At 39.4% G+C, this 12,681-nt stretch overlaps 4 protein-coding genes across 4 annotated transcripts; all 4 read left to right on the top strand.

Moving 5' to 3' along the window:
- Nucleotides 1–806: 806 nt before the first annotated feature.
- Nucleotides 807–1,736, top strand: LOC311025371 (olfactory receptor 8G17-like; the record flags this gene model as incomplete). The annotated part of the gene is made up of 1 exon (XM_084028221.1): nt 807–1,736. The coding sequence occupies exon 1, from the start codon at nt 813–815 to the stop codon at nt 1,734–1,736; it is 924 nt and encodes a 307-aa protein (XP_083884347.1). The 5' UTR covers nt 807–812.
- Nucleotides 1,737–3,774: 2,038 nt separating this feature from the next.
- On the top strand, nt 3,775–5,481 carry LOC311025370 (olfactory receptor 52E4-like; the record flags this gene model as incomplete). Its single annotated transcript, XM_084028220.1, has 3 exons — nt 3,775–3,836; nt 4,717–4,943; nt 5,126–5,481. The coding sequence occupies 3 exons, from the start codon at nt 3,775–3,777 to the stop codon at nt 5,479–5,481; spliced, it is 645 nt and encodes a 214-aa protein (XP_083884346.1).
- A 1,156-nt stretch (nt 5,482–6,637) lies between these two features.
- Nucleotides 6,638–7,567, top strand: LOC311025369 (olfactory receptor 8G17-like; the record flags this gene model as incomplete). Its single annotated transcript, XM_084028219.1, has 1 exon — nt 6,638–7,567. The coding sequence occupies exon 1, from the start codon at nt 6,644–6,646 to the stop codon at nt 7,565–7,567; it is 924 nt and encodes a 307-aa protein (XP_083884345.1). The 5' UTR covers nt 6,638–6,643.
- A 2,042-nt stretch (nt 7,568–9,609) lies between these two features.
- LOC311025368 (olfactory receptor 52N5-like) lies at nt 9,610–11,305 on the top strand (the record flags this gene model as incomplete). The annotated part of the gene is made up of 3 exons (XM_084028218.1): nt 9,610–9,671; nt 10,546–10,772; nt 10,950–11,305. The coding sequence occupies 3 exons, from the start codon at nt 9,610–9,612 to the stop codon at nt 11,303–11,305; spliced, it is 645 nt and encodes a 214-aa protein (XP_083884344.1).
- Nucleotides 11,306–12,681: the final 1,376 nt, after the last annotated feature.

Raw genomic sequence — 12,681 nt, 5'->3', positions numbered from 1 at the left:
TACAACCTGCTCACAGCGAGGTCTGTGGATTATCCTGGTGTTCAGGGTGAAATAAAAATGAACCGTCGTTATTTAAGTAAGATATGGGTGTTCTTTGGGAAAGCCAATCCGTAGGTTGCCAGAAAAACATCCAGATGGGCCTAAAGGGGGAAAACTCCTGTTGCCCCATGCGGTCTACAGGTTTCTAGGCTTTCCCACATAAACAAGTAGAGAGGCCTAAAAGGGAAAACAGCCTTATATGAGCTGACCAATATGCCGGGTTGGGTTTACTGTTTACTATGCCTATGGTTGAATTATTAATGTCCATCAGTTGTAAAACACTTTTCATTAAAGATATTTTCTCTATACATATTGTGAGAGCTACAGTTTGGAATGTAAGGGAAGGTATCAAACATTACTTCTTGACTGTGTAGCTTGTAAACATTTGCGTAATGATTTCTTATTGTTGCATCACACATTATCCAACATAAAGATAATTAATTACTCCCATGATGAAACTGTGTCTATAAAACTTTGTGACCCTTTGCGGTGTTGATATTTGCTGGGCCATACTACCGTCAGTGACTCAGTGAGGGGGGAAGATGAAACATTGAGAAAGGTGGTAATATTTACATGCAAGTTACTAATTATTATAGTTTATAATCAAGGTCACATCCATGTAAAGAATATTGGCTCCTGTAATTTTTCTTCTTCTACAAAATCAGAAGTACTGCAGGGGGTGGATTTGTTACCAATTCAATGAAATATAATTTGACATTGAAATGACAAGGACATTATCTGTGACTTTAACGTTATTTTGTTGTTTCAGGTTGATGGAAAACTACACCTATAACAGCCTCACACTCCAGCTGGAGGGAATAACTATTTCAAAAGGGGCTATGTACCCGTTCTTTCTCTTCCTTCTTGTCTCCTACGTATTTTTAATGATTGCAAATATGAGCATTGCTGTTCTTATTCTCATTGACAAGAACCTACACCAGCCCATGTATCTTCTTTACTGCAACCTGCCCATTAATGATATACTTGGAAATTCTGTCTTTCTGCCGCGTTTACTTATGGACATGTTGAGGCCTCCGTCTGAGCGCATAATTGGTTATAATGAATGTGTGGTCCAAGCTTTCACCATACACATGTTTGGTACCAGTAGTTTCACGGTGCTCATGATTATGGCCTTTGACAGATACGTGGCCATCTGCAATCCCCTACGCTACACTGCTATAATGACCAACAAGATGGTGATCAAGCTGACGCTCTCTGCCTGGGGGGTGGCCTTAGTTTTGGTTGGGGTTCTGCTGGGTCTGACCATACGACTGAACCGCTGCAGGACTCTGATCACAAACCCGTACTGTGACAACGCCTCGCTGTTTAAGCTCTCCTGTGAGAGTGTGTTTGTTAATAATGTCTATGGCCTCATGTTCACCGTCGTCCTGTTCACAGCTTCGATAGGCAGCATGGTTCTCACCTACACTAAGATCACAGTGGTCTGTCTCACCAGTAACAACAAGTCTTTGAACAGTAAAGCTTTGAAGACCTGCAGCACTCATCTGGTTGTGTTTCTGATCATGATGATCATTGCAATATCAAACATTACACTGCATCGCTTCACTCTGTACTCAGAGTACAGAAAACTCGGTAGAATTATGTTTCATGTCGTCCCTGGCTGTCTCAACCCCTTTATTTATGGAGTTCAGTCCAAAGAGATACGAAAATTCTTGTCTAAACTATTGCCATCATAATAAAGAGAAATTCCATGTTTGTTTTGTTCTTGTTGAATTCATCACCACAACATATGTGTTTTATACCCTTTCATGGAGACGGTATTCCCTGATTGCAGTGGCCACTTACAGCAGGATAATGCGCCACAAAGCAGAAATGGTTCAGGTTCAAATTCTCCAGATCTCAATCCAATCGAGCATCTGTGGGATGTGCTGGACAAACAAGTCCGATCCATGGAGGCCCCATGCTACCGACGGCTTAATGCCAGATAGATGTCAGAGGTCTAGTGGAGTCCATGCCACCAGTGGTCAGGGCTGTTTTGGCAGTAAAAGGGGGACCTACACAATATTAGGCTGGTGGTCGTAATGTTATGGCTGATCGGTGTATTTATGCAGGGACCTAAAACAATCTGAGTTTTAAACACCAACAGATAATAGTTTTAAAATTATAACGAATTGTGGCAAGACATTGCAAAAGTAGTAAAAAATAAATTACAGAATCTCTATCCCTTGTGACGTATTTCAGAAACAGGATCAGCAGGCGGGACAAAATGTTGGGAGGAGTTATATTTATTTGGATTTGAAAAGATTAGCTGATATGAGCTGATAACCTTCTTAAGCTCTGTGTAAAGTTGTTTCCCATTGATTGATGGATGGATGTCATATTATTGTTCGTAATTTGTTGATCTAGCTGATGTAACCATGTATCATATTTTGTTTTTCGTGAAGAAAAAAAAATATTTTGTAATCTTTCTGGCATATATTGTTAAATAAGTAACAAAATTAAAGTACTCTAACTTAAACTCATAAGGCCAGAGTCATTCCCTGTAAATATAGGATAGGTTTGTGTAATAACCAAAAATGAGGGCTGTAAAATGCAAATTGACCTACTTTGATGGCAATTAATTAAACTCAACACAAAAGGCATACAATGGATAAAACTACTGTAGTATTACTGTTATACCTAAGACAGACAATGTATAGCCCCAAGTGGTTTCTTGTAAATGAGTATTCTCGATTGTAGTTGAGAGCTAACAGCACCTAATGGAGTTGACAAAACAACTCTCGGACATTCAGCAATGTGTAAACTAAATTAGCTTTTTTCTGATACCAAAGGCACAATTTATTATTATTCTTTTATTGAACATGTTAAAAAATAATAATAATAATAATGCAAACTAAATAAAGCATATGAGCAGTAAAAAGGAAAGCAAAAAAAAAAAAAAAAAAAGAAAGAAAAACAAGCAAATGGGATCCTCAGTATCCTAAGTAATAAATACATGACTTAATCTTTCACTTTTACTCTACCAAAAAAGGAACGCTGAGCCCATAAGATTAGGTTGAATAATATGTCTGAATCATGGGTGGCATTGATTTGAAATTAGCAGCAGTCGAAGAGTGGAATCGTTGTCAAGCCAGAAACATGGTCCACACAAGTTGACCCATGCTGACATATTCAACGTCAGTCCTCAAGGTGGCGATATAGAGCTGACCAGAGTGGTTTCGTGACCACAGTAGTAAATAAATATTGCCTCTGTGGAGGAAGGAGTACTGCTGACCACACATGAGGAAGTTCAACAGAAAAACATGGACATTGGGCTGTGTGTCTCAATAAAGAGATGAAGTGTCGTAAATATGCTGATAAACATGTTCAGAAAGAGCATCATTGGCTTTCTCTTGTTTCATGTTATTGCAGCCAATTTTCCATGGCTTGAGGTGTCTGCTTATATTGTACCTGCAAAGTATTATAACCATAATTTTAAGAAGGTGGAATGCTGAACATCTAAAAATGAAAATTAATTGGATGTGAAGGACAGCAAGCCAGTCAGGAGGACCAAGCAGCTGTATGCTCCTTCCCAGATGATTGAAGTGCAAGAAGCACCAAAGTAGTACAATAATAATTGGTGTATTATTGTGGTGCCAAAAGGCACAGTGAAAACTTTGGGGGCACCTAAATTATGTGCTGGTGCAAGTTAGGAAAGAAAAAGTTAGATGCACCACTGCGAACAATGTAAAAAGTTAGTCTGGAGAACTGTACAGTACAGCAACAATGCTAGAGATGCTTGGCTACAAGATGAACGGCATAAGCCATAAGGAGCAGTATCCCCCAGGAGGTTGGAGGTTGGAGACTAAAATCAAGGCAACATGGAGAGAGGTATACCAGCTATCAGAGCCACAACAAGGTGCTAGAAAGAAATAACTACCTAGGAAGTACACCAAACACTACATACCAGAGACCCTGGAGACCGCCAAACAAAGACTCACAGCTCTGGCTACCCATCTTAAAGGATGATCTTCGTTGGACTGGAGAAAGTTATGCCTTGATGTTCTTGTTGACAATCAATTGTTATTCCTCGCTTTACCTGCCGAAACAATGAAGCACGTTCACACCTTCAAATTATGCAAAAAAACAGCAGCCAGACTGTTAGGTGGATCAAACAAAAAATATCACATAACCCCCCATTTTAGACTCCCTGCCTTGGCTTCCAATAATTTCAGGATTGATTTCAGGGTTACTGTTAAAGCACAGCCTAGTCCAGCCCAACCATACATCTTTATTAACATTAATGTCCCTTATACCTGTACCTACATCGTACAAAGAAACTCAACCCCTGACCTGCACTTAAAACCTTAAAGAACTGTGCTTTTGCTATCATGGCTTCCTGATGAAATTTGTCTTGCAACCTGGTTTTCATCTGAATTACTTTTTTTAATTAGTTGGGAAAACGCTGTTACACTGTTTTGTTATAATTGTTATCATTATTAATGTCGTTGAAGGCCTCTCCTGTGTGCTTTGCACTTAATAATGCCTTAATGTTGAATAGATTTTGCACAAAATTCACCCGAATGGGTTCATGACTTTTTATTTGAGGAAAGCCTAAATGAGATCAACTTCAAGATGTTTTACATAAACAGATGCAAACAGTTTGCTCATATCCTGTAAATATATATTTTTAACTGGAACAAGCTGTGGATGTTTAACAGTGCTATGCCTCTGCAGGTATATTGCTGTGTGTGAACCACTCAGGTATCACGCCATCATGACATCGGCTCGGCTGCACACCTGCTGTGCTCTGGCCTGGATCGTCGCTCTGCTGTGTATTGCTGTGCTCTTCTCCTTCCACAAGAATGCTCCGCTGTGTAGTAACACCATCCAACACGTCTACTGCAGCAACCGTGCTATCCTGAACCTGGCCTGCGGCCCCACCCCCATAAATAACATCTATGGTCAGTCAACTCGTTTAGACCACACACACACACACACACACACACACACACACACACACACACACACACACACACACACACACACACAAATCTAATGATGTCTCTCTAATCTCAGCAGTTAACATTTCAGCAGTTAAAAGTCACATAATATCACATTTGTAATTTTCTGTTTGTTTTTCTAGGTCTGTCCATGACTTGGTGTGTGACTACAAGTATCTTCCTCATCATTGCATTTTCCTACTTCAAAATCCTGCATGCTTCTGTAAAAGAAGGCAGTGCTAACAATGCAATCCGCACTAAGGCCTTTCAGACGTGCGCATCACACCTTTCTGTGTATGTGCTGTACCAAATAGCTTCAGTGGTCATAATTGTGAGTCACAGGTTCCCCTCTCTCTCACAAAATATCAAGAAGTTATTCAGCATCCTGTTAATTATCATTCCCCCAGCCATCAACCCCATTATCTACGGCCTGGTCAGTAAAGAGTTACGTGCAAGCATCATCAAGCATTTTACTAATTTAAAAGGCTTTAAAAAATGAGGTTGTTTTATTTCTTTAGGCCATCATACTCAAGATAATTTCGTAAACTGTCAAATTGTTTTTAACCTATTTAACCTGTTTGTAAAGTTTTTAATATCCTGGCACATTTCCACATCAGTGACCTGGTGGTCAAGTGCTTTCCCTATTTCTGTCCCTAGCTAGTAACTATCAACATATTGTTAATTATCTTCGTTTGATTGCTCAGCCTGATCACTGGCCCTCCAAAGAGGAAGTAATGAAGATAGAATTTGGATTTGTGATGCTCAAAGCATAAAAAAATGACACTCGAAAAATGTAATGACGTGTTTCTCTAACTACATAACTTCATCAAGCTTTTACAAATACATTTTTACAACCTGCTCACAGCGAGGTCTGTGGATTATCCTGGTGTTCAGGGTGAAATAAAAATGAACAGTCGTTATTTAAGTAAGATATGGGTGTTCTTTGGGAAAGCCAATCCGTAGGTTGCCAGAAAAACATCCAGATGGGCCTAAAGGGGGAAAACTCCTGTTGCCCCATGCGGTCTACAGGTTTCTAGGCTTTCCCACATAAACAAGTAGAGAGGCCTAAAAGGGAAAACAGCCTTATATGAGCTGACCAATATGCCGGGTTGGGTTTACTGTTTACTATGCCTATGGTTGAATTATTAATGTCCATCAGTTGTAAAACACTTTTCATTAAAGATATTTTCTCTATACATATTGTGAGAGCTACAGTTTGGAATGTAAGGGAAGGTATCAAACATTACTTCTTGACTGTGTAGCTTGTAAACATTTGCGTAATGATTTCTTATTGTTGCATCACACATTATCCAACATAAAGATAATTAATTACTCCCATGATTAAACTGTGTCTATAAAACTTTGTGACCCTTTGCGGTGTTGATATTTGCTGGGCCATACTACCGTCAGTGACTCAGTGAGGGGGGAAGATGAAACATTGAGAAAGGTGGTAATATTTACATGCAAGTAACTAATTATTATAGTTTATAATCAAGGTCACATCCATGTAAAGAATATTGGCTCCTGTAATGTTTCTTCTTCTACAAAATCAGAAGTACTGCAGGGGGTGGATTTGTTACCAATTCAATGAAATATAATTTGACATTGAAATGACAAGGACATTATCTGTGACTTTAACGTTATTTTGTTGTTTCAGGTTGATGGAAAACTACACCTATAACAGCCTCACACTCCAGCTGGAGGGAATAACTATTTCAAAAGGGGCTATGTACCCGTTCTTTCTCTTCCTTCTTGTCTCCTACGTATTTTTAACGATTGCAAATATGAGCATTGCTGTTCTTATTCTCATTGACAAGAACCTACACCAGCCCATGTATCTTCTTTACTGCAACCTGCCCATTAATGATATACTTGGAAATTCTGTCTTTCTGCCGCGTTTACTTATGGACATGTTGAGGCCTCCGTCTGAGCGCATAATTGGTTATAATGAATGTGTGGTCCAAGCTTTCACCATACACATGTTTGGTACCAGTAGTTTCACGGTGCTCATGATTATGGCCTTTGACAGATACGTGGCCATCTGCAATCCCCTACGCTACACTGCTATAATGACCAACAAGATGGTGATCAAGCTGACGCTCTCTGCCTGGGGGGTGGCCTTAGTTTTGGTTGGGGTTCTGCTGGGTCTGACCATACGACTGAACCGCTGCAGGACTCTGATCACAAACCCGTACTGTGACAACGCCTCGCTGTTTAAGCTCTCCTGTGAGAGTGTGTTTGTTAATAATGTCTATGGCCTCATGTTCACCGTCGTCCTGTTCACAGCTTCGATAGGCAGCATGGTTCTCACTTACACTAAGATCACAGTGGTCTGTCTCACCAGTAACAACAAGTCTTTGAACAGTAAAGCTTTGAAGACCTGCAGCACTCATCTGGTTGTGTTTCTGATCATGATGATCATTGCAATATCAAACATTACACTGCATCGCTTCACTCTGTACTCAGAGTACAGAAAACTCGGTAGAATTTTGTTTCATGTCGTCCCTGGCTGTCTCAACCCCTTTATTTATGGAGTTCAGTCCAAAGAGATACGAAAATTCTTGTCTAAACTATTGCCATCATAATAAAGAGAAATTCCATGTTTGTTTTGTTCTTGTTGAATTCATCACCACAACATATGTGTTTTATACCCTTTCATGGAGACGGTATTCCCTGATTGCAGTGGCCACTTACAGCAGGATAATGCGCCACAAAGCAGAAATGGTTCAGGTTCAAATTCTCCAGATCTCAATCCAATCGAGCATCTGTGGGATGTGCTGGACAAACAAGTCCGATCCATGGAGGCCCCATGCTACCGACGGCTTAATGCCAGATAGATGTCAGAGGTCTAGTGGAGTCCATGCCACCAGTGGTCAGGGCTGTTTTGGCAGTAAAAGTGGGACCTACACAATATTAGGCTGGTGGTCGTAATGTTATGGCTGATCGGTGTATTTATGCAGGGACCTAAAACAATCTGAGTTTTAAACACCAACAGATAATAGTTTTAAAATTATAACGAATTGTGGCAAGACATTGCAAAAGTAGTAAAAAATAAATTACAGAATCTCTATCCCTTGTGACGTATTTCAGAAACAGGATCAGCAGGCGGGACAAAATGTTGGGAGGAGTTATATTTATTTGGATTTGAAAAGATTAGCTGATATGAGCTGATAACCTTCTTAAGCTCTGTGTAAAGTTGTTTCCCATTGATTGATGGATGGATGTCATATTATTGTTCGTAATTTGTTGATCTAGCTGATGTAACCATGTATCATATTTTGTTTTTCGTGAAGAAAAAAAAATATTTTGTAATCTTTCTGGCATATATTGTTAAATAAGTAACAAAATTAAAGTACTCTAACTTAAACTCATAAGGCCAGAGTCATTCCCTGTAAATATAGGATAGGTTTGTGTAATAACCAAAAATGAGGGCTGTAAAATGCAAATTGACCTACTTTGATGGCAATTAATTAAACTCAACACAAAAGGCATACAATGGATAAAACTACTGTAGTATTACTGTTATACCTAAGACAGACAATGTATAGCCCCAAGTGGTTTCTTGTAAATGAGTATTCTCGATTGTAGTTGAGAGCTAACAGCACCTAATGGAGTTGACAAAACAACTCTCGGACCTTCAGCAATGTGTAAACTAAATTAGCTTTTTTCTGATACCAAAGGCACAATTTATTATTATTCTTTTATTGAACATGTTAAAAAATAATAATAATAATAATAATGCAAACTAAATAAAGCATATGAGCAGTAAAAAGGAAAGCAAAAAAAGAAAAGAAAAAAAGAAAGAAAAACAAGCAAATGGGATCCTCAGTATCCTAAGTAATAAATACATGACTTAATCTTTCACTTTTACTCTACCAAAAAAGGAACGCTGAGCCCATAAGATTAGGTTGAATAATATGTCTGAATCATGGGTGGCATTGATTTGAAATTAGCAGCAGTCGAAGAGTGGAATCGTTGTCAAGCCAGAAACATGGTCCACACAAGTTGACCCATGCTGACATATTCAACGTCAGTCCTCAAGGTGGCGATATAGAGCTGACCAGAGTGGTTTCGTGACCACAGTAGTAAATAAATATCGCCTCTGTGGAGGAAGGAGTACTGCTGACCACACATGAGGAAGTTCAACAGAAAAACATGGACATTGGGCTGTGTGTCTCAATAAAGAGATGAAGTGTCGTAAATATGCTGATAAACATGTTCAGAAAGAGCGTCATTGGCTTTCTCTTGTTTCATGTTATTGCAGCCAATTTTCCATGGCTTGAGGTGTCTGCTTATATTGTACCTGCAAAGTATTATAACCATAATTTTCAGAAGGTGGAATGCTGAACATCTAAAAATGAAAATGAATTGGATGTGAAGGACAGCAAGCCAGTCAGGAGGACCAAGCAGCTGTATGCTCCTTCCCAGATGATTGAAGTGCAAGAAGCACCAAAGTAGTACAATAATAATTGGTGTGTTATTGTGGTGCCAAAAGGCACAGTGAAAACTTTGGGGGCACCTAAATTATGTGCTGGTGCAAGTTAGGAAAGAAAAAGTTAGATGCACCACTGCGAACAATGTAAAAAGTTAGTCTGGAGAACTGTACAGTACAGCAACAATGCTAGAGATGCTTGGCTACAAGATGAACGGCATAAGCCATAAGGAGCAGTATCCCCCAGGAGGTTGGAGGTTGGAGACTAAAATCAAGGCAACATGGAGAGAGGTATACCAGCTATCAGAGCCACAACAAGGTGCTAGAAAGAAATAACTACCTAGGAAGTACACCAAACACTACATACCAGAGACCCTGGAGACTGCCAAACAAAGACTCACAGCTCTGGCTACCCATCTCAAAGGATGATCTTCGTTGGACTAGAGAAAGTTATGCCTTGATGTTCTTGTTGACAATTGTTATTCCTCGCTTTACCTGCCGAAACAATGAAGCACGTTCACACCTTCAAATTATGCAAAAAACAGCAGCCAGACTGTTAGGTGGATCAAACAAAAAATATCACATAACCCCCCATTTTAGCCTCCCTGCCTTGGCTTCCAATAATTTCAGGATTGCTTTCAGGGTTACTGTTAAAGCACAGCCTAGTCCAGCCCAACCATACATCTTTATTAACATTAATGTCCCTTATACCTGTACCTACATCGTACAAAGAAACTCAACCCCTGACCTGCACTTAAAACCTTAAAGAACTGTGCTTTTGCTATCATGGCTTCCTGATGAAATTTGTCTTGAACCTGGTTTTCATCTGAATTACTTTTTTTAATTAGTTGGGAAAACGCTGTTACACTGTTTTGTTATAATTGTTATCATTATTAATGTCGTTGAAGGCCTCTCCTGTGTGCTTTGCACTTAATAATGCCTTAATGTTGAATAGATTTTGCACAGAATTCACCCGAATGGGTTCATGACTTTTTATTTGAGGAAAGCCTAAATGAGATCAACTTCAAGATGTTTTACATAAACAGATGCAAACAGTTTGCTCATATCCTGTAAATATATATTTTTAACTGGAACAAGCTGTGGATGTTTAACAGTGCTCTGCCTCTGCAGGTATATTGCTGTGTGTGAACCACTCAGGTATCACGCCATCATGACATCGGCTCGGCTGCACACCTGCTGTGCTCTGGCCTGGATCGTCGCTCTGCTGTGTATTGCTGTGCTCTTCTCCTTCCACAAGAATGCTCCGCTGTGTAGTAACACCATCCAACACGTCTACTGCAGCAACCGTGCTATCCTGAACCTGGCCTGCGGCCCCACCCCCATAAATAACATCTATGGTCAGTCAACTCGTTTAGACCACACACACACACACACACACACACACACACACACACACACACACACACACACACACACACACACACACACACAAACAAATCTAATGATGTCTCTCTAATCTCAGCAGTTAAAAGTCACATAATATCACATTTGTAATTTTCTGTTTGTTTTTCTAGGTCTGTCCATGACTTGGTGTGTGACTACAAGTATCTTCCTCATCATTGCATTTTCCTACTTCAAAATCCTGCATGCTTCTGTAAAAGAAGGCAGTGCTAACAATGCAATCCGCACTAAGGCCTTTCAGACGTGCGCATCACACCTTTCTGTGTATGTGCTGTACCAAATAGCTTCAGTGGTCATAATTGTGAGTCACAGGTTCCCCTCTCTCTCACAAAATATCAAGAAGTTATTCAGCATCCTGTTTATTATCATTCCGCCAGCCATCAACCCCATTATCTATGGCCTGGTCAGTAAAGAGTTACGTGCTAGCATCATCAAGCATTTTACTAATTTAAAAGGCTTTAAAAAATGAGGTTGTTTTATTTCTTTAGGCCATCATACTCAAGATAATTTCGTAAACTGTCAAATTGTTTTTAACCTATTTAACCTGTTTGTAAAGTTTTTAATATCCTGGCACATTTCCACATCAGTGACCTGGTGGTCAAGTGCTTTCCCTATTTCTGTCCGTAGCTAGTAACTATCAACATATTGTTAATTATCTTCGTTTGATTGCTCAGCCTGATCACTGGCCCTCCAAAGAGGAAGTAATGAAGATAGAATTTGGATTTGTGATGCTCAAAGCATAAAAAAATGACACTCGAAAAATGTAATGACGTGTTTCTCTAACTACATAACTTCATCAAGCTTTTACAAATACATTTTTACAACCTGCTCACAGCGAGGTCTGTGGATTATCCTGGTGTTCAGGGTGAAATAAAAATGAACCGTCGTTATTTAAGTAAGATATGGGTGTTCTTTGGGAAAGCCAATCCGTAGGTTGCCAGAAAAACATCCAGATGGGCCTAAAGGGGGAAAACTCCTGTTGCCCCATGTGGTCTACAGGTTTCTAGGCTTTCCCACATAAACAAGTAGAGAGGCCTAAAAGGGAAAACAGCCTTATATGAGCTGACCAATATGCCGGGTTGGGTTTACTGTTTACTATACCTATGGTTGAATTATTAATGTCCATCAGTTGTAAAACACTTTTCATTAAAGATATTTTCTCTATACATATTGTGAGAGCTACAGTTTGGAATGTAAGGGAAGGTATCAAACATTACTTCTTGACTGTGTAGCTTGTAAACATTTGCGTAATGATTTCTTATTGTTGCATCACACATTATCCAACATAAAGATAATTAATTACTCCCATGATGAAACTGTGTCTATAAAACTTTGTGACCCTTTGCGGTGTTGATATTTGCTGGGCCATACTACCGTCAGTGACTCAGTGAGGGGGGAAGATGAAACATTGAGAAAGGTGGTAATATTTACATGCAAGTAACTAATTATTATAGTTTATAATCAAGGTCACATCCATGTAAAGAATATTGGCTCCTGTAATTTTTCTTCTTCTACAAAATCAGAAGTACTGCAGGGGGTGGATTTGTTACCAATTCAATGAAATATAATTTGACATTGAAATGACAAGGACATTATCTGTGACTTTAACGTTATTTTGTTGTTTCAGGTTGATGGAAAACTACACCTATAACAGCCTCACACTCCAGCTGGAGGGAATAACTATTTCAAAAGGGGCTATGTACCCGTTCTTTCTCTTCTTTCTTGTCTCCTACGTATTTTTAACGATTGCAAATATGAGCATTGCTGTTCTTATTCTCATTGACAAGAACCTACACCAGCCCATGTATCTTCTTTACTGCAACCTGCCCATTAATGATATACTTG

The sequence above is a fragment of the Eutrigla gurnardus genome (genome assembly GCF_963514095.1).
Source record: "Eutrigla gurnardus genome assembly, chromosome: 15".
NCBI classification, from domain to species: domain Eukaryota; kingdom Metazoa; phylum Chordata; class Actinopteri; order Perciformes; family Triglidae; genus Eutrigla; species Eutrigla gurnardus.
The sequence above is the reverse complement of the archived record's forward strand: the minus strand, read 5'-3'. Positions and strand labels throughout refer to the sequence as shown.